Raw genomic sequence first — 17646 nt, forward strand, 5'->3', positions numbered from 1 at the left:
GCACCCATGTGTCAAGTGGTCGCCCATATGTCATAGCTTTGCTCACACACCACCCAGCCATTACTCTAGCAGCACTTCCTCGTTCTTGCACCGCGGGCTTAAGAACTGTTGAGATGCTGGACACCTTCGAGATCATAACGACGTCAGGCGTCGTCCTATGGTCGCGCAAATACGTCGATGTCGCACCCCAGCTCATCAACACTCTGATCAAGAGCGCTTTCATTGAGGAAACGACAAAGGATCAGACTTTTAGGAAAGATGGCCACACCATCAAGTGGCGTACCGCTAAGGATCTCGGCATTATCTTTGTCGTACGCCTTTATCCCATGGAGCTTCACGTAGAGATGGATTCAACTGATCACTTGCATAGGCTGTGTATCAATCGCTCTTGCAAATCACTTACATAGATAAACTCTTGGATAACGTGCGAGCGCTCTTCTCGGAGCTGTATAAAGATCAGATCAAGCAACCAAATACCTCGATCGTCAATTGTCAATTCGACAAATACTATGATGCGCAGATCCATGAATTGGAGAAGAGTTTCAATGGTGCAAAGCAAATCCTCTCCACAGAAGTTACCCCGCCGTCTAGCGATGCGAGTGCTGAGGAAATGCAACCTCCGCCAGTGCCTGCCCTGCAAAAGGGCTCCCAGAAACCATTGTACGACACTACATCCACTGACGCGACGCCGATACCCACACCGGACACTTCGCGGCCCAACTCGCCTGCCGTGAACAGCGTTCTTGTTGGAAAGGGAGGCCCAAAAGGCTCACGAAGAGCAAGGAAACAAGCTAATGCGGTATTGAATTCTGCCCAAGCATCTTCAGGTGACGAGTCACCTGCGAGAAGGACGAAGAAGGTGCAGAAGGGTAGTAAGAAGATGCGCAAGTGGGATGCCTCAGGATACGCAGACGACGATGCAGACGATTTAAACCTTGATTATTCTGCGCCAGCGCCTAGTTCAGCTGATAGCAGACCTGTGTCATCTGCAGGGCCTGCGGACAGTGAGGAGTGGGGTTCACGTACAGCGAAAGGCGAATACGTGCTCAAAGACATCGGAGAGGAGATGAATACCATATTAGCAGCAGACGCGGCGAAAAAGGAAGCTTCCGCTAGTGGTCCTCCAACAGGTCTTGTAGGTCAAGGTTTGGGGGCGATTGGTGGGCTATTCCGAAATGTGGTCGGAGGGAAGACTTTGAGCAAGGAGGATCTGAGCAAGCCGCTAAAAGGCATGGAGGAGCACTTGATCAAGAAGAATGTAGCTCGTGAGGCGGCTGTGCGGCTATGCAGCAGTGTTGAGCATGACTTGGTTGGCGTGAAGACGAGCTCCTTCACTAGTACGTGAATCGCTCCGACTTCAAGTTATATCAGACTAACCCCCCTACTCACAGGCATTGAATCAACGATCCGTGGGTCCATGCAAAAAGCACTCACCAAGATCCTTACCGCTACCTCGCCAACCGACTTGCTCCGCGAAATTCAATCCGTGCATGCAACCCAACACCGACCGTATGTCATCTCCATAGTCGGTGTCAATGGCGTTGGAAAGTCCACCAACCTCTCGAAAATCGCCTACTTCTTGCTTCAGAACAAATACAAAGTTCTGATCGCTGCCTCGGATACTTTCCGCTCTGGTGCTGTCGAGCAGCTCAAGGTCCATGTGAACAACCTCAAGGAACTCACTCAGCGACAAGGCAGTGGTCAGGTCGAGATCTTCGAGAAGGGCTATGGAAAAGATGCTGCAATAATTGCGAGGGATGCCATCGCATTCGCCAAAAACCAGGATTTCGACGTCGTTCTGATCGACACTGCGGGACGCCGGCACAACGATCAGAGGTTGATGTCTTCATTGGAGAAGTTCGCGCAGCTTGCCCAACCAGATAAGATTTTCATGGTGGGTGAGGCGCTCGTAGGTAATGATTCGGTGCAGCAGGCTACCAACTTTGACGCGGCATTTGGGCCGGGGAGGAGACTGGATGGATTCATTGTTAGTAAGTGCGATACCGTTGGGGATATGGTGGGCACGCTGGTTAGTATGGTACATGCGACCGGTATTCCGGTCATCTTCTTGGGAACGGGTCAACACTACGGCGATTTGAGAAGGTTGAGTGTGGAAAGTGTGGTCAGCCTGTTGATGAAATAAGATTTTCCAGAGCTTGGGCGCAAATAGGTCCTGATGATAAATACGATGATGCGGCTTGACCTGCGCATACTGTGCCCTCACTTCCCACTCGCAATTCTCTATACAATCTTTTGACATGGGGAGAAAGATAGAACGGTTGCAAGCGTCGAGAGGACGTCACATGTCAGTTGATGTCTACCCTCACAAGGGATTTTTGCCTTTGCCATGCATAATATAAGGCCCGTGAAAAGAGCCACACAAATGAGAGCTGGTGCTCCCCGTCCATATCAAAGTCCGGTATTCGAACGCCATGTCCGCACACACATGCATTTATCACTCCCCGCATCACATCAACCACTGTTCATTGACTAACGCGTATTGGCCTGAACCTTCTGCTGCGCACCCTTCGCACCCTGCTTGCTCTGAATTCGTCCACCAGCAACAGCGATCTTGGCTGCCTTGTTCTTCTTCTTCTCCTTTTCCGCTTCCTTCTTCTTCTCCTTGGCGTCCTTCAATGCGGCTTCACGGGCAGCTTTGCGGGCTTCTGGGCGCTGAGAACGACGCTCCTTGATGACGTCTAGGGAGGCACCCACGACCGCACGCTGGTGCTTGACTGTGCGTCGGGTGCGCTTCTTGGCAACTTCCTATAATGATTGTGAGTGGTGGCCAGGAAAACCTTCAGAGTTTCTTGACTTCGGCAGTGCAATGACGGAGAGTCAATTGCGGCACAGTCGCCCGTGATTACGATAGCTCACGTCGGCTCCTCTGCCACAACCTTTTGCAAAAGCACTGGGGAGAAGAAAGCTCACCTCAGAAATACCCTTCTTGTGCTGTCTCCTGTACAGGACAGTCCACGCAATTCGCCGAGGGTTCTTGCGCTGGAGGAACAATGACTCGGTCTTGCCATTCTGGAATCGGAAGATCTTGCTGTCGCCACGAACGTACAGCTTACCCTAATGGCTGTAGTCAGTCGCTGTACCATTTTCTTGCATGACAGCCATGGCCCAGAGACACATTGGACGGCTTGATCGGAAATTCGTACCTTGCCAGGGTAGATCTTCTGCCCGCTGAAGGTATCGTCGTAAGTTCTCATTGTGACGGTCGGTTGCGCGGGCGGATTATGTGTTGTCGCTACTAATTAACAACTCCTCTTGGAATTTGGGATGTGTGCAGGTTGTGGACCTTGATGCCTTGGTGCCTGGTCAAAAATTACCTCTGGGTTGGTTTCACGTGCATCATCACGTGGCAACAACTCATTTCCATTATCAACCACAGGAACTTCTGGAGAAGCCATCCTTGCATGTGTACAAGTATTCGTACAATTTACTCCCAATAATGCAAAAAAATGATATTAGCATCCAATCCTGTAACTCAACTGGACTAATTGTCATCAGCTGTATCCAGCGACATCATAAGTGACTGCACTCCTCATATGCTTACCTATCGATAAACACTGGTTGGTGATTGTCCAATGTAGATGATTGAGTTTATAAAGATTAAATCCAAGATGTTCGCTTAGATCTGTATTGATCCTGGTATAAGTTTGCCTTTTAGAGGCTCGGATTGATGTGTACTAAGTATTACCACGGGTTCAAGAAGACGAAAGGCGGCTTTTACTATTAACGCTGGGCATGCATTTAAGCTTCCAAAGAGTGGCTCAAATCTGATGGAAGAGATTTCTCTGCAATGAATGTCGCTTGTGATGGCAAGGTCTCGAGCGGTGTTTGAGTTGAAGCAAATATGTAGACAGGAAGCGGTCCAAATACTCCTGAGCTTCGACTCTTCGACTGTGTTCAATGACATTTTAAACACATCCTTTTGTAGATGTCAAAAAGACGAGACACAAGATGCATACTATACAGAATGTTGGGATACATCTGAATCAGCAACCTCGTTGACATTGACGTCCTGTCTGACCATCTATCAACGGTCAACATTTGCTAGCTGCGAAGCAGTTGAGATGAAAGTGAGTTACCTGGTCTAGACTACTCGATGTGACGAACCATTCATGACAAATTGAGGCACCAGATATAAACAGTGATCACGAACAGAAGAACAGAGATTGAAAGTCAAGCAATTCAGAACCATTGTAGAAAACATTGGCACGGGAATTCCCGTAACAGTTTCTTGATTTTGCGGAGTGAATTGGCTGACACAGCTATTTCTTTTCAGCGTTCTGCGTAGTCTCCGCAAGGAAAGCTGAAATAACTGGTTTAATTCATAAAAACATCATCCGTGATAATATCCAGGCACAATAGCTAGCTCTATGTGTCGTATGCTTCGTGCATTAATTCGACGTTTGAAAAGGCCACATAATCCGCTCGAGATATGTTTGCGGACCCTAGGAGCAATAACAAAAGTGGTTGATAACTGGAGCTACATAAGCAGAAATAAGCGATCAATTCTAAATGTTTTAGTCGAACACTAAGCGGTTCACTTCAAGCCTTTCGTGAGTTCACAGTACCCCACTCTATCCCTAACCTCAAGAAGTCAGCATCAAAATGTATTCAGAATGAAAGGCTTGTGCGCGATACACAGACAGATTGCGGGAAATCTTCAGCAGCCTGTAAATGACTGTTTCTCCATTTTGTGGGTCACGAAAATGCTCAAACACGGTCATCGATGCCTCTTCGCGATCTATGACGCCACCCCGACCCTAAAACGTGCTGAAACCGGGTGCGCTCTTGAGGTGAGGCAAGAAACGAGTCGTGAGACAAGCGGATCTTTCCCAGGGTTTACCACCTCATCTAAGACGTGTTCCCCATTTTATCGGTATGGGTGACCGTTCCTTCATGAAAGATCTTTGAGTTAGGCTTTTGACTGTTGGCGTTGTGAAATCGCCCGCGACGTTTGCTTGAAAAGAGCTGGGAGTTCCGAATTCGGCAAGTAAAATCCCGAGTCCTGCAAGAATGATGGAGAGTATAGGTAATGAGACACTCACTCAGAAGACATGTGTTTGTGAAACTAAGACAGATTGACTGCAAGATACTTTGTTGAACGGCAAATGGGTCGATTCAGTACTCGACAATGGATATCTTCCGCATACTGTCATTCGTATGGGTATCCGGCGTCTCCTCGCCCAGCGACTGCGTGAAATAGCCAGTACGTCTGTCGAGGAGGCATATGCCGCCAAGATGAAGTATGTTAATTTGTTGCGCACTCGACCTATTGCGGTGGAAACCAAGAAAGCGAATGAGCAGCATTATGAGGTTGGAACCGGTGTGCTCTTGGGCATGCTAGGGCCAAGGATGAAGTACTCATCTTGTTTGTATCCAACTGGTAGGGAGACCTTAGCTGAGGCTGAAGATAAGATGCTTGAGCTGTACGTGGAAAGAGCCAAGCTACGGGACGGAATGAAGATTCTTGATCTCGGGTACGCTTTCCGTCCTTGTTGATATTCTTTGCATATTTACACTGTGCCAGATGCGGCTGGGGTTCTGCGGCCATTTATCTTGCCGAGAGATTCCCAAACTCCGAAATAACAGCCTTCTCCAATTCGCGGACACAAAAGCAACATATAGACTCCGTTGCCGCTTCGAAAGGCCTGAGTAACCTAAATGTCATAACTGGAGACATCGTGGATCACGAATTCAACCCCAATACTTATGATCGCGTTATCTCCATCGAGCTGTTCGAGCATATGAAGAACTACGAGTTGTTGATGGCCAAAATATCTCGGGCATTGAAACCAGGCGGCCTTCTATTTGTGCATATATTCTGTAATGTCAGCACACCGTACGATTTTGACGGCGGATGGATGACGGAGCACTTCTTCACCGGGGGAACGATGCCAAGTGCTGATCTTTTGTTATTCTTTCAAGGGGATCTTGTGTGTAGAGAGCAGTGGTGGGTGAATGGGAAAAATTATGCAAGGACGTGTGAGGCAAGTATAATCACAAAATAGTTGCGGGGAGCCGCTAACAGATATTTAGGATTGGCTTAAACTTATGGGCAAAAACAAGAAAGCAATCTGGCCACATCTGGAGGAAACGTACGGGAAGGACAAGACAAGCATATGGTTTTACCGGTGGGAGATCTTCTACATGGCGTGCGCAGAACTGTTCGCTTACGATGGGGGAGATACCTGGGGGGTGTCACATTATTTGTTCGAGAAACCAGCCAAGACGGATAGTTGATGAATATTGCAGTGCCAATTCCTGCGTAGTCGCAGCAGATAGATTGTAGGTATCTTATGTACATGGGTTTCTGCCTAGCATCTGCAGCGGAAAGTTATAATTCCAGAGTGTAACGCCGTATTTGCACGTTTTCTATGTGGATTCTTCACATGCGGATCTCCTCATCCATCACTTGCTGCTGACTATCAGTGGTCCCATGGATGTTTCAAGCCTAGAAGTACTGGACCATCCTTCTTCATTCTGTAGAACAGCTACAGACTGTTAGCATCAGGCGAACATCTGTAGGAATTTTGCTTATGCATACGAAAAACCACATGCTAGCACCCAAAGCAGTAGCAGCAAATCTATAAAGAGGTCGCGCGGGATGTACGTGAATGGGGTGTCCACCTGGAGCGTGAGGTTGAGGGCGGGCCATCGCGTTAAGTGGTACTATAAGTCGGTAAGTCAGGGATTTTTCACGGTATGTGATTCATTTCCATACTGTATTATGGCAATTGCTCGATGTTGTCGCTTTGTTGCTGTGTCAGTCGCTGAAGTGAGGTTGTCCAACAGTGCATGGGACTTGCTCGGCGCTCTCGTTCCCCGAAAGTCTTGGCATCTGTCAAGACCCGTAGGTTAAGTGAACTGGACAATAACAAAGTTTGACAATTTTCTCGTTAATCAGGTCTCGCTCGACCCCGTCCATTTGATTGAACCATTCCACTCATATCTAGTCCAAGTGCAACTTATTATGCGACAACTCAGGGCGGTATCGTTGCGGCTTCCAAACCTTCAACATCTCTTCATGCCAATCTCAGCTGGCTCATAACGCGTCCACTAGAAGTGCACGAGAATCACATACCTTAAAAGGTATACGCTACTCGACAGTACTTTGCTACACCGGAAGAGAACGCTCCATAATGTCGCAGGCAGCGGCGCCGACGTCGCCGCCACGGCCTCTCGATCGCAAGTATCACGGCGTATCTAGTATTCGCGACTACGAAATCGAGCAGAAACTCGGAGAGGGCACGTTTGGTGAAGTATATAAAGCGCGAGCAATCAGAGGAGGGGCGGTTGTGGCGCTCAAGAAGATTTTAATGCACAACGAGAAGGATGGCTTCCCAATCACGGCATTGCGTGAGATCAAGCTGCTCAAAATGCTGAGCCACAAGAATATCATTCGCCTCGAAGACATGGCCGTCGAGCGGTCTAAAGAAAAGAAACGGGCTATGCTTTATATGGTGATGCTGTACATGGAACATGATTTATCCGGACTATTAGACAATCGCGACGTAAAGTTCACTGTACCGATTATCAAATGCTACATGATCCAGCTGCTCAAGGGCTTGCGCTACTTGCACAACTCGAACATTCTACATCGCGATATGAAGGCGGCAAATCTGTTGATCAACAACCAAGGGATTCTAAAGATTGCGGACTTCGGCCTTGCGAGACATTACGATGAACCAGTACCGCAGCCTGGGAGGGGAAATGGCGAAGCACATCGAGATTACACTACGCTTGTGGTGACAAGGTGGTACAGGCCACCAGAATTGCTGCTCCAGTTACGAAGATATACACCTGCGATCGATATATGGGGGGCTGGATGTGTCTTTGGTGAGATGTTCAAGAGAAAGCCAATTCTGGCTGGCAAGAGCGATCTCAACCAGGCAGAAATCATATTTGAGCTTGTGGGCTCACCCAATGAAGAAAACATGCCCGGATGGAGAGAATTGCCAGGTTGTGAAGGTGTCAAGCAGTGGGAAAAGCGGCCTGGCAACCTTAGGTCGGTCTTTAGAGAGTAAGTCTTCCATCAACTGTTGGTGTTTCTTTCCGCCAATATGACACTAATGAACATTATTCAGTATCGGAGACGATGCTATCTCACTCCTACAAGAACTCCTCACGCTAGACTGGCGCCGAAGGATTAACGCGCACGACGCACTCGAGCATCCATACTTTAAAAATAGACCTTTCCCTGCGGAACCGCATGAGATCCCCCACTTTGTCGACTCCCACGAACTTGATCGCCGGCATGGACGAGGTGCACACCAGGAGCTGCCACCAGCACCACAAGGCGGTGCCGTAGGCGGCGGTCCCAACGATTGGGTGGGTCCTAACAATGGCGATCAGTGGGCAAGCGGTGGAGGTCCACGGATATCGCGATATCCGGCCGCTGTAGGAGGGGCACCAGGCAGAAGTCGTGTGCCCCAAGCAGCTTATAACCACGAACACAGACCTCATCAAGCAGACTACGATCGCAGACGCGACATGCCGCGCTACGGTGAAGCACACGCAGTTCGTGCACCACATCATCTGCCCCCACCACCGGATGGCATGCGCCATGCTCTGCCTCCACGACCAGACGGGCTGCCTCCGCGCCCGATAGATGCTCGAGGACCTCCTTTGCGCGACAACCGAGATCGCGATAGAGCCCCAATAGGGCGAGCACCGAAGCCGCAAAGCAACGTTGATACGTACATACCAAACTATAGCACCAACGGTCCACCGCGACGCGATGACCGACGGTCAGTAGAGCGCGACGATCGGTACTCCAGACCTACCTCTAGAGGAGATGATCGCGCTGGTGCTCCTGTGCCGTCAAGGCTGGATTATGAAGAGCATGATCGTCCGACACAGCAACGAAGAACAAGAAGTCGGAGTCCTGAGCGACACCGCGACCGTGACCGGGAAAGAAGGGAGAGGGATAGAGATCTGTACCGCAGATGATGCAGTGTCTTTGTCTCGCACTCTGCCTATGCGCAAAGCATTGGATTGGAGGAGCTTGTGCCCATGTAGTATTTCCTGACCGAGTTTGACCCTTTCCCCATCTTCACTCGGTTACGTTTGGTATTTGTAATGAGCGTTTGAGACAGGCACTCTAAGAGCACCATCGGTTCAGCTTTCGGGAAGCATTGTGCGAGTACACGTACTGATTGTAAACTTGAACCACGAATTTTTGATTTTGCAAGGCGCTCTATGGAATGGAAATGACGGAAGAGTACAGTTTATCAGCATAGCGAGAGGGCTACGTTTTAATGCCTACTCCTTGACAAGTGGCAAATACATAAGAATTGCCAACGATGTGTTTCCCGATCGGCCCCTTCATGTGATGAAATCTGCAGAACAGTCGTGATGGTGTGAGCTGGTACGCCGTTGTCCAGTTTCAAACATGAAGGACCACGTTTCGTGTCTGTGGAAAGGCCACAGAGGCGTTTCGGGCCCACCAGCACACAGAGGGACCCCCAAAACAGCGCCTCTTCCCCCTGACGAATCATCGGGCGCCTCCTTAAAATAGCGCCCCTGCGTTCAGTGCATTACCTCACGCCTCCCACTTCTGGCCATCAGCCTCGTGGCTGTCGATCCCCGGCTCCGCATCCTCACTGCACTACCTGTACACCAGCGTCGCCTTTTCTTTTCGCCCGACAGCATCTGTCTTCCTTCTTCCTGCTTCTTCTTCCTCTTCTTATTGTTCCCTCCCTGCACGTATGTTGTCGTAATTCATTTCCTCTCGCCTGTCCATATTAATCTTCTCATCCATACGTAGCACACTTTGCCACCACGTGTTGAAACGAAGACCCCCGCTCGTTTTAGGAATCTTTGCTTGGCTTCTGGCTCAGCGAACAAATCTTCGCGCTCACGAAAGACGATGGCGGCGGCAAAGGATGCGCCGGTGGCAGTTACTACGCGAAAGAAGGTGTTGAAAGTATTGTTTATATCTCTCCTTCTCGACCTGGTAACTACCCACCTTTCTCTATTCCTTATCCTCGTTTCTTTGCTCTTCCGAGCTCTGCGACATTAGCATGTTCTGCGTGTGCTAACGAAATGACCAATCTAGATCTCGTTCACGTTCATTCTCCCCCTCTTTCCTCAGCTTCTAGCCTTCTACCGCTCCCGCGAACTCCAATCGCCCGACACTCTCCTTGCGAAGATATTCTCCGGACTCAATGCCTACAAAAATGCCTTCGCAAAGCCGATCAACGACAGGTATGATATTGTGCTACTTGGTGGCGCACTTGGCTCTCTCTTCTCTCTGTGCCAGGCGATTGCCTCGCCCATTATCGGTACACTCTCCGACAAGTACGGTCGCCGCAAGGCATTGCTGTGGAGCATGATGGGCAACATTCTCTCCGTCGCCTTGTGGGTTCTTGCAGCCGATTTCAGAACTTTCCTGGCAAGTCGCGTGGTGGGTGGGCTCAGCGAGGGCAATGTTCAGCTGGCGACGGCAATTGCTACGGACATCAGCACCGACGAGCAGCGAGGCGCAACTATGGCGCTTGTGGGCGCGTGTTTCAGTATTGCCTTCACGTTTGGGCCTGCTCTCGGCGCGGCACTAGCCAACATCACAACGGTGGTTTCAAATCCTTTTGCAACGGCGGCGGGCTTTTCCTTGTTCTTAATCGTGACGGAGACGCTATATCTTTGGGTCAGTCTACCAGAGACTCTCCCGTCCGTCGCATCCGTGACAGAAAATGGACATGGGAAAGAGAACGGACATGCAAACGGTAATGGAGTAAGCGGATCCGCGAAGGAGCTGCAGAGTAAGGCCTCGAGAAGTAACTTGAAGGCGAAGGTGGCTGTTCGTCGCAGGACGAATTCTCACGCCTTGCTCAATCTCGTACATTTCAGCTTTATTCTCTTCTTCTCCGGCATGGAATTCTCTCTTCCGTTCATGACATACGACCTCTTCCGATATACTTCCTCGCAGTCTGGCCGTTTGCTAGGATATATCGGCCTTGTTGCAAGCATCATGCAAGGTGGCGTCGTAAGAAGGGTGCACCCCTTGCGTGTCGTGCAGATAGGCGTTCTTGCCTGCGTGGGCGCCTTCGTTCTGCTTGGCAGACTAAGATCACAAGCCGGTCTTTATGCCGCCGCTACGCTTCTCGCTGTTACAAGCGGAAGTGTCGTCACGGGCCTGAACAGCCTGAGTAGTTTTGAAGCGAGTGCCCAGCAGAGAGGTAGCAAGTTAGGCAATCATAGAAGTTTCGGTATGTTATCTTTGTTTCATGTCGCTCAGCTTGAGAATGTCATCGCTGACATGTTCATGGGTGCAGGCCAGATTGGTCGAGCCCTTGGTCCCATTCTGTTCTGCACTCTCTACTGGTGGGCTGGTAGAGAATTCGCCTATGCGATCGGTAGCGCTGGCATGCTTGCCGTGTGTGGGCTCGTTTTTGGTGGCTTAAGGATACCGCCTGGTACGGAACTTAGCAAAAAAGCTAAATCATGATCTGTTGGCCTTCAAATGTACGCCTTCAGGAATTCCTTTATGTATATTACACTCGGCTCTTGTGAGAAAGGATGGGATATCTATGCGGTGCGTTTGAGACGGACCAGATATATTTGAATGCGAAAGAAAAGTCTTTTTGGAGGACGTGCTACATAGAAAAATTTCTTTATGATATGTCGAGGTCAAATCTGATGTAGCTTTTACATCCTTGTGTTGTAAATAGTTCGTAATCGCGCAATCTTAACACGTGATTTTATTCGTTTAGGAGCCCTTTTGAAAGTGGCACTATTTTAACAATTACAATCCCGGTAAGATGATGCATCTCACAGCGGATGTAACCGACTTTAGGATTTGCACATGCCTCTTTCCGGCTAGGATGCATTACCCGGCAGGATATCACGTCACAACTCTCTGGCAGTCTCTAAATTATTAAGTATCAATCCGGAGACAGCTTGGTCTGATTTGACTTGGGAAAGCTTTTGCGCACTTCACAAAGAGTTCGTCAAACACGTGCGCAGCCTTTGTCGACCTCCGTGATCGGATGCGTGGCAAGTCTTCCCACGCATACATTGATAGCAGCCCAGGATACTAGGTCGGAAAAGCAATTCGTACTGGAGCACAAGCTTAAGAAGCGCTTCGTATCTATGGCTATGTCAATAGCTAGAAAGTTCTTTGTATACAGCTCTGGCTCTGAATGTTTGCACTAGTATGAGAGTGGGAGATTGTTAACTACAAATACTATCAGACTCCGACGTTGTAGAAAAAGCCAACTCACAAGGCATCGACTTTCAGCTCTCATCGTCATGAGCACTTGGTAATGACAGAAGTGCATGTTCAAAATTGAAGTATCGAATGGTCACATTTCAAAAGGCTATTCCATCGCAATATGAACAGTGGCACCCACCACAAGAGTTTGAGAACGCCCAAGTGAATGTCCCAATCGAGGAAAAAAAGAGAAATGAACTGTAAGCTTCTATGATACTTCGTATAATCTGTACTTCTGATCTCTCTGTAGTCAAACCATCGTTAACGAAGTGCATACACAATAGCTACAAACTTCGCTTGACAACCTCTTGTCAAGGCCGTCAGCATGCATTACCATCAGGTTATTGTACTCAAACCTGCTAGCAAGGCTGAACATGAAGACAAGGTTTTCCCAGTAACCGATGTGAGACTTCGTCTACCGTCACAGACATGAACGCCATCCTTGGCGAAATCAGACCAAGGACAAGAACATCTGTCTTAAATCTCAGACACACATCTTGTGCTCGATTTCTGCTGCGAGTTCCTTCGTTGAAAAGAATTCGTTTGGCGACCTGGTTGCTGCATTGGGACTTTTGATACACCTTCCTTCTCAGATCAAGAACGAAAGTAAAAACCTATGGTGGCTCGGGTTCAGGCTTGGTGGCGCATATGTAGGAAGAATCAAGTAATGAGGTCTTGAAATTCTCCCCATTATGCATCCATTCTCGCAGCCAGAGCACTTGCGATAAAGCCACCAACACTTCCGAATCTCAAGACCCATCCAATGCTGTCCTGGACTCCAATCTTTGGGCATATCCAGAATATAGAACCGCAAACGAGAGCTGCCAGAATTTGAGGTGCTGAAATCGCGCAGTTGTGCAAGCCCATAATGGAACCTGCTTGATCTTGTCGCAAAGGTTCCATTTCTAGCTCCCCTTCAAGTACCTTGGCATTCAATTCCTGCCTTGCTGCGATCTCTCGACCAATAAGTGCAAAAGGCACCCACAGTGTAAAAGCCCAGGATATGCCAATCACTGAAGCTATGATGGTAGCTGTAGTCTGGGTCTGAGGGAGAAGCGTTGATAGTAGAGTAAAGGAGAACAGCAGGTGTGACAAAGACCACGCTCTCGTCATCGTGATACGGCGAAGTGGATGTGACAAACTAGAAACATGCTTCGACTCGTCCTTGATAAGTGACGGTATGAGCATATTTGTGACTAGTGCAAATATGGAGAAGACCAAGCTCGCAAGGGACCCAAGGCGGACTGCATCCTCAATGATCAAGGCTTGCCCACTTGACGAAATATCTTTGGCCAGTAATGGAGCAGCATCTATTGATAGTCAGTTTAGACTCAATATCATATATATCGACTTACAAAGATCTCCAACATAGCTTGAGATATAGAATAAATAAGGAAACCATCCAAGCCACGCAAAGAATTGGACTACGCAAACATCCTGTATCTTCTTTGGCATTGTTTTCGCACTCCAAAGAATATGCTTTATGGTTCCAAGGAAGGACCTCTTTTCGCTCACTGTGGAGGGTAGAGTTCTAGGGTCTTGCTCCTTGATGAAATGGCATGTAGATATGACGGTTAGAGATAGAACTAGGGAGGCGACTAAGCACAGCCATGCGAATTGACTGATATTCAGAGATGGAAAGAGACGTCTTACTGGCACAAAGCCGAATAAGTAGCCAATGATGTTTCCAACGCCGGTTAGTCTGGATGCCCACGCACTAGCAATAATTTGCTGCTGAGTTGGACAACTGTCGACAATCAAAGACCTGATGCCAGCTTGCAGAGGTTGGATGAAAATATATAGTCCAAAGAGGAATAAGATTGCGCTCATAAGAACAAAGCCTCGTGAAATTGTAGAAAAAGGGTTGGCCCCCAGCGCTGAGGCTATTCCATGTATTACTGTCTTGGATGAAGCCAATCCAAGCATGCAGAAGACGCATCCAACGGCTCCTGCGAGTATGAATGGTCGCCTTCGGCCCCATGATAGCTGGCACTGATCACTAAGAAGACCAACATAGGGCTGGACAAAAACACCACTGAGTGGAGCTACCACCCACACAACGGCGGTCAAGGATTCAGGCAGACCTATGGTAATAAGAAAAGGCTATGAATGTTAGTGTCACAGTTAAAAGGCAGTCAAAGGGACACTTGCTGTGCCATTAGACATGATCAAAGACAAAACAACCTGAAGACCACCCGCACTACAGGTTAGGGCAATGAGTCTGAATACAGAGAGCTCTCTACGTCGATCGTAGCCATAGTTTGAAAGTCGATCGTCTCCGTCCTCAAGTGAGTGGTACTTGATTAGGGAGCGAGTTTTTGGTACGCTGGGAAAACGAAATGGTCGCATTCTGAGGCCGAAAAAAAAATCAAGGAGACGGGGTGGGATGGACCGCTGAGAGACCGAAGGTGAGCACAGCAGATTGTTGTGAATTATTCGCGTATACATCACGTTGTTACGAAGTCAACTTACATGTCTGGCTATGAATGGCACGAGCGGAAAGAAGCTCCCCACCGTGAAGACGCTTCATCCCTGGGTAGCAACCAGGACCCCATGCGACACGGGAGCGGCTTGAAGCGTCCATATGCACCGGCCGAAGTGGTTGTAGAGCGAGGAGTATGGGGATGAAGTCTCGGAGCTTGCTGAAGGAAGAATCCGGACCTTTCCTTTTCGGGCACCATCACAGAACTCCGGAGGTGACAGCAATGTTCAAACCATGTCAAGTTCTCGGACGGAGTGAAAGACGACGTGTTCGGATCTTGATCCAATGATCAGCGTTCCGTAAATATTCCATGCCGCAAGGCGTTGAGCTTCACATCGATCCCCGTTGTCGTACTCTGAGCCTGACCCGGAATATGCAAGAGGTTGCAGCTTTGTACCGGCGTCTTTCGTTGGAAAACGACGGCCTTTTGACCTGAGATGATAGTAAGACTAGTTCTCCCTTTCGCATGAACTCCACTTGTCTTCTTCATATCTTCTATTTTTCATGGACACCAAGCCATCTCGTGACTCCCTCTCAATGTCTTCCGGCACTGCATCACCACCAGACTACTCGCCACTGAACAAGGAAGAGACAGACAGCGTTGACGGACTCGACATGCTGCCTCTTCACAGACACCACCAGTCGAAGAGACGACGAAGGCTATACAAAGCCGGCAAGGCGGTCTTCATTGTCATCATGGTCGCATTCATCGTGCTCACGTTTGCCCTCTCTTTCCACGCCGTCGACACGCTCGGCAAACTGGGTGTCCTTATCAATAAAAAGGTTAAACCGCCAAGCCACGGCCAAAGAAGCTACAAGTACCCATGCGGCGAAACTGCTGCCGAGGCTCAGGAAAAGGGTTGCATTTTCGATGTCATGAGCATGGCCTGGCAATCGCCCGAATGCTTCGACTCGGACCTGCATGACGAATTTATGGCACTTGGGCCATGGAGATTCTATTCTGACCCATCTGCCACTACGGAGCTGACATACGAGCAAGTCAGTCAGAAGGGCCAGATAAGCTGGACGGATAGGCGGTATTTTGTTATTCATTGTATTTACGGATGGAAGGCCATGCACCGGGCATGGCAACGAGGGTGGAGAATGGACAGTAACCTGGCAGACTTTGAACACACGGAGCTGTGCTCTAGGGTTTTCGAGAACACGAGCATTCCTCTGGATGCAATGACGACAAGGATTCATGTGGACTTCCCAAGCTGCAATTAATTAAAGGCAACTTTATTGAAAAATCTATGTGAAATTGAGAAGTGAGAAATTTTGAACTTGGTGTCTCCCGTTGGCAGACCAAGTTCTACTAGACATATCTCGTATGTAGTAAATCATATTTATTTCACAACTTGGAGCTCTTACATACTCCGAAAAGAAAAGGCACCACAAATTTTTTCCTGTAACGCTGTGATTTGGATATCAGGGAATCATTTCGGAAGTGAAAAAAATGGTGTAAGGGTGAACCTTTCTAAGATGATGTCCGCTTAGCCCTCCGAAGAAAAGGAAGGGAAAGTTCCGAACGATGACAAGCTTTTAGTTCGACTCTGCGTTTTCCACATGTCAAATACGAGTAAGGAACATGAACAGTCTAAGGAAACACCATAGTATTCATCACGCTAAGAAAAAATATCCTTTAAATATCCCAAAGAGTGTAAGTATAACCATCCCCCTGCATCGAAGAGGGCCGATCCATTCCCCGTCAATGCCCATAGTCACAGCATCCTCATTTCAAGCATCACATAGCCAACTACCAACACAATCCCCAAGCACAACGCCTTCTGTCGGTGCTATCATATATTCTGGCCATTACCGGCTTCATAACGGTCTAATTCCGCTGTAATCATCCAATTTGATGACATTCGCCTTCTTTTAGTCAACACGAGCAAAGAGCGGCTCTGGCTCTGGCTCAGGAGATCGCTTGTCGACTAGTCACGTGATCAGATATGCCGTAAAGTTCAAAATTCGAACAACTTACCACGAGCAAAGAGGGGATCGCGCTTGTCAACTAAATCGGAATTAGTCTCGCGCTTCCTTCGTTACACAAAGCTCATACCGCGAGCGAAGAGAGGGTCTCTCTTGTCAACTGCAATTACTCAGCATCATTCACAAAAGCCAATACATAATACTGACCGCGAGCGAAAAGAGGGTCTCTCTTGTCGACTTGTATAGTTTAGCACCAGACGTATCAAGCACCAATGAGATGCGTACCACGAGCAAAGAGAGGATCTCTCTTGTCAACTACTACATGTTCAGCGCTGAACAATGTAATTCAACGAAATACGTACCTCGAGCGAAAAGTGGCTCTGGCTCCGGCTCTGGGGATCGCTTGTCCACTTTCCACAACGTTAATAACAGACCAGAAGCGTGAAGTCAATGCAATCATATTCACCTCTGGCGAAGAGAGGATCACGCTTATCCACTGTGCTCATGTTAATAAAAAGCATCACACAATACTTGATACACATACCACGAGCGAAAAGTGGATCGGCTGAACAAAAAATTGTTAGTTTTCCAGCAATATTATTCAGGCTAAGATTTCTCACCCTCGCGTTTGTCAACCCTGGCAAAAAGAGGATCGGCTTCGGCTATATTGAATTAATATCATCGAGGAGCCATAAAACTGATCATACTTACCCTCGCGCTTGTCTACCCTTGCGAATAATGGGTCGGCTTCAGAAAAAAGATATGAGTATCGTGGAAACAGTTTAACAAGCACCTTTGACTTACCCTCGCGCTTGTCTACTCGAGCGAAGAGTGGGTCGGCCTCGGCTGAACGGTATCAGTACCATCATTCAAATCATGGTATAACGATGACTTACCCTCACGCTTGTCTACTCTTGCGAAGAGTGGATCGGCTGAGTGGTATCAATACCGTCGTCCAATCGTGGTATATCGCTGACTTACCCTCACGCTTGTCTACTCTTGC

At 48.5% G+C, this 17646-nt stretch overlaps 8 protein-coding genes across 11 annotated transcripts in view; 5 read left to right on the plus strand and 3 right to left on the minus strand.

The window, feature by feature from the left end:
- The first annotated feature begins 10 nt into the window (after positions 1-10).
- PV09_00234 (uncharacterized protein) lies at positions 11-2243 on the plus strand. Its single transcript, XM_016352939.1, has 3 exons — positions 11-311; positions 371-1337; positions 1392-2243. Exons 1-3 carry the CDS (start codon positions 114-116, stop codon positions 2141-2143), a joined length of 1917 nt encoding a protein of 638 aa, XP_016219196.1. The 5' UTR covers positions 11-113; the 3' UTR covers positions 2144-2243.
- Positions 2124-3337, minus strand: PV09_00235 (60S ribosomal protein L24). Its single transcript, XM_016352940.1, has 3 exons — positions 3165-3337; positions 2932-3075; positions 2124-2766 (listed from the first exon to the last, which is right to left on the minus strand). The coding sequence occupies exons 1-3, from the start codon at positions 3213-3215 to the stop codon at positions 2491-2493; spliced, it is 471 nt and encodes a 156-aa protein (XP_016219197.1). The 5' UTR covers positions 3216-3337; the 3' UTR covers positions 2124-2490.
- Positions 3338-4775: 1438 nt separating this feature from the next.
- On the plus strand, positions 4776-6378 carry PV09_00236. Of its 2 annotated transcripts, XM_016352941.1 has the most exons (4): positions 4776-5047; positions 5108-5495; positions 5546-6005; positions 6055-6378. In XM_016352941.1, exons 1-4 carry the CDS (start codon positions 5032-5034, stop codon positions 6256-6258), a joined length of 1068 nt encoding a protein of 355 aa, XP_016219198.1. In that variant the 5' UTR covers positions 4776-5031; the 3' UTR covers positions 6259-6378. The 2 variants fall into 2 exon arrangements, with proteins under 2 accessions (XP_016219198.1, XP_016219199.1); XM_016352942.1 differs by having other exon boundaries at positions 4776-5495.
- Positions 6379-6905: 527 nt separating this feature from the next.
- On the plus strand, positions 6906-9321 carry PV09_00237 (serine/threonine-protein kinase bur1). The gene is made up of 2 exons (XM_016352943.1): positions 6906-8038; positions 8103-9321. Exons 1-2 carry the CDS (start codon positions 7158-7160, stop codon positions 8965-8967), a joined length of 1746 nt encoding a protein of 581 aa, XP_016219200.1. The 5' UTR covers positions 6906-7157; the 3' UTR covers positions 8968-9321.
- Positions 9322-9599: 278 nt separating this feature from the next.
- PV09_00238 lies at positions 9600-11709 on the plus strand. 2 transcript variants are annotated; one of them, XM_016352945.1, is made up of 4 exons: positions 9600-9723; positions 9785-9973; positions 10076-11225; positions 11292-11709. In XM_016352945.1, the coding sequence occupies exons 2-4, from the start codon at positions 9887-9889 to the stop codon at positions 11462-11464; spliced, it is 1410 nt and encodes a 469-aa protein (XP_016219202.1). In that variant the 5' UTR covers positions 9600-9723; positions 9785-9886; the 3' UTR covers positions 11465-11709. The 2 variants fall into 2 exon arrangements, with proteins under 2 accessions (XP_016219202.1, XP_016219201.1); XM_016352944.1 differs by having other exon boundaries at positions 9600-9973.
- A 677-nt stretch (positions 11710-12386) lies between these two features.
- On the minus strand, positions 12387-14844 carry PV09_00239. 2 transcript variants are annotated; one of them, XM_016352947.1, is made up of 4 exons: positions 14702-14844; positions 14381-14623; positions 13585-14332; positions 12387-13539 (listed from the first exon to the last, which is right to left on the minus strand). In XM_016352947.1, the coding sequence occupies exons 2-4, from the start codon at positions 14576-14578 to the stop codon at positions 12920-12922; spliced, it is 1566 nt and encodes a 521-aa protein (XP_016219204.1). In that variant the 5' UTR covers positions 14579-14623; positions 14702-14844; the 3' UTR covers positions 12387-12919. The 2 variants fall into 2 exon arrangements, with proteins under 2 accessions (XP_016219204.1, XP_016219203.1); XM_016352946.1 differs by having other exon boundaries at positions 14381-14844.
- A 216-nt stretch (positions 14845-15060) lies between these two features.
- PV09_00240 (uncharacterized protein) lies at positions 15061-16094 on the plus strand. The gene has a single exon (XM_016352948.1). The coding sequence runs from the start codon at positions 15216-15218 to the stop codon at positions 15936-15938; it is 723 nt and encodes a 240-aa protein (XP_016219205.1). The 5' UTR covers positions 15061-15215; the 3' UTR covers positions 15939-16094.
- Positions 16095-16307: 213 nt separating this feature from the next.
- Positions 16308-17646, minus strand: part of PV09_00241 (uncharacterized protein) — a gene marked incomplete at its 5' end in the record, with an annotated part of 2023 nt that continues 684 nt past the window's right edge. Inside the window, 11 exons of the mRNA XM_016352949.1 lie at positions 16308-16645; positions 16696-16725; positions 16774-16803; positions 16851-16880; positions 16929-16958; positions 17006-17053; positions 17110-17139; positions 17188-17208; positions 17264-17305; positions 17355-17390; positions 17448-17489. Of these exons, the coding sequence (XP_016219206.1) occupies positions 16590-16645; positions 16696-16725; positions 16774-16803; positions 16851-16880; positions 16929-16958; positions 17006-17053; positions 17110-17139; positions 17188-17208; positions 17264-17305; positions 17355-17390; positions 17448-17489 (395 nt within the window). The 3' untranslated portion in view covers positions 16308-16589. The remainder of the gene's footprint in view (positions 16646-16695; positions 16726-16773; positions 16804-16850; positions 16881-16928; positions 16959-17005; positions 17054-17109; positions 17140-17187; positions 17209-17263; positions 17306-17354; positions 17391-17447; positions 17490-17646) is intronic.

Source organism: Verruconis gallopava (genome assembly GCF_000836295.1).
Source record: "Verruconis gallopava strain CBS 43764 unplaced genomic scaffold supercont1.1, whole genome shotgun sequence".
NCBI classification, from domain to species: Eukaryota; Fungi; Ascomycota; class Dothideomycetes; order Venturiales; family Sympoventuriaceae; genus Verruconis; species Verruconis gallopava.

What these genes read in the sequence shown, in the direction of transcription:
- PV09_00239 (XM_016352946.1), bottom strand. Translation starts at nt 14,677, where the DNA reads ATGTATACGCGAATAATTCACAACAATCTGCTGTGCTCACCTTCGGTC. An exon ending in TGATCATGTCTAATGGCACA is followed by an intron (nt 14,333 to 14,380) that starts GCAAGTGTCCCT and finishes TAACATTCATAG; the next exon opens with CCTTTTCTTATTACCATAGG. An exon ending in AAGCTATGTTGGAGATCTTT is followed by an intron (nt 13,540 to 13,584) that starts GTAAGTCGATAT and finishes GACTATCAATAG; the next exon opens with ATGCTGCTCCATTACTGGCC.
- PV09_00235 (XM_016352940.1), bottom strand. Translation starts at nt 3,215, where the DNA reads ATGAGAACTTACGACGATACCTTCAGCGGGCAGAAGATCTACCCTGGC. An exon ending in AGAAGATCTACCCTGGCAAG is followed by an intron (nt 3,076 to 3,164) that starts GTACGAATTTCC and finishes TACAGCCATTAG; the next exon opens with GGTAAGCTGTACGTTCGTGG. An exon ending in ACAAGAAGGGTATTTCTGAG is followed by an intron (nt 2,767 to 2,931) that starts GTGAGCTTTCTT and finishes CAATCATTATAG; the next exon opens with GAAGTTGCCAAGAAGCGCAC.
- PV09_00234 (XM_016352939.1), top strand. Translation starts at nt 114, where the DNA reads ATGCTGGACACCTTCGAGATCATAACGACGTCAGGCGTCGTCCTATGG. An exon ending in ATCTCGGCATTATCTTTGTC is followed by an intron (nt 312 to 370) that starts GTACGCCTTTAT and finishes TCACTTGCATAG; the next exon opens with GCTGTGTATCAATCGCTCTT. An exon ending in GAAGACGAGCTCCTTCACTA is followed by an intron (nt 1,338 to 1,391) that starts GTACGTGAATCG and finishes CCCTACTCACAG; the next exon opens with GCATTGAATCAACGATCCGT.
- PV09_00237 (XM_016352943.1), top strand. Translation starts at nt 7,158, where the DNA reads ATGTCGCAGGCAGCGGCGCCGACGTCGCCGCCACGGCCTCTCGATCGC. An exon ending in CTTAGGTCGGTCTTTAGAGA is followed by an intron (nt 8,039 to 8,102) that starts GTAAGTCTTCCA and finishes AACATTATTCAG; the next exon opens with TATCGGAGACGATGCTATCT.
- PV09_00236 (XM_016352941.1), top strand. An exon ending in ATGAAGATTCTTGATCTCGG is followed by an intron (nt 5,496 to 5,545) that starts GTACGCTTTCCG and finishes ACACTGTGCCAG; the next exon opens with ATGCGGCTGGGGTTCTGCGG. An exon ending in ATTATGCAAGGACGTGTGAG is followed by an intron (nt 6,006 to 6,054) that starts GCAAGTATAATC and finishes ACAGATATTTAG; the next exon opens with GATTGGCTTAAACTTATGGG.
- PV09_00238 (XM_016352944.1), top strand. Translation starts at nt 9,887, where the DNA reads ATGGCGGCGGCAAAGGATGCGCCGGTGGCAGTTACTACGCGAAAGAAG. An exon ending in TATCTCTCCTTCTCGACCTG is followed by an intron (nt 9,974 to 10,075) that starts GTAACTACCCAC and finishes TGACCAATCTAG; the next exon opens with ATCTCGTTCACGTTCATTCT. An exon ending in AGGCAATCATAGAAGTTTCG is followed by an intron (nt 11,226 to 11,291) that starts GTATGTTATCTT and finishes TCATGGGTGCAG; the next exon opens with GCCAGATTGGTCGAGCCCTT.
- PV09_00240 (XM_016352948.1), top strand. Translation starts at nt 15,216, where the DNA reads ATGGACACCAAGCCATCTCGTGACTCCCTCTCAATGTCTTCCGGCACT.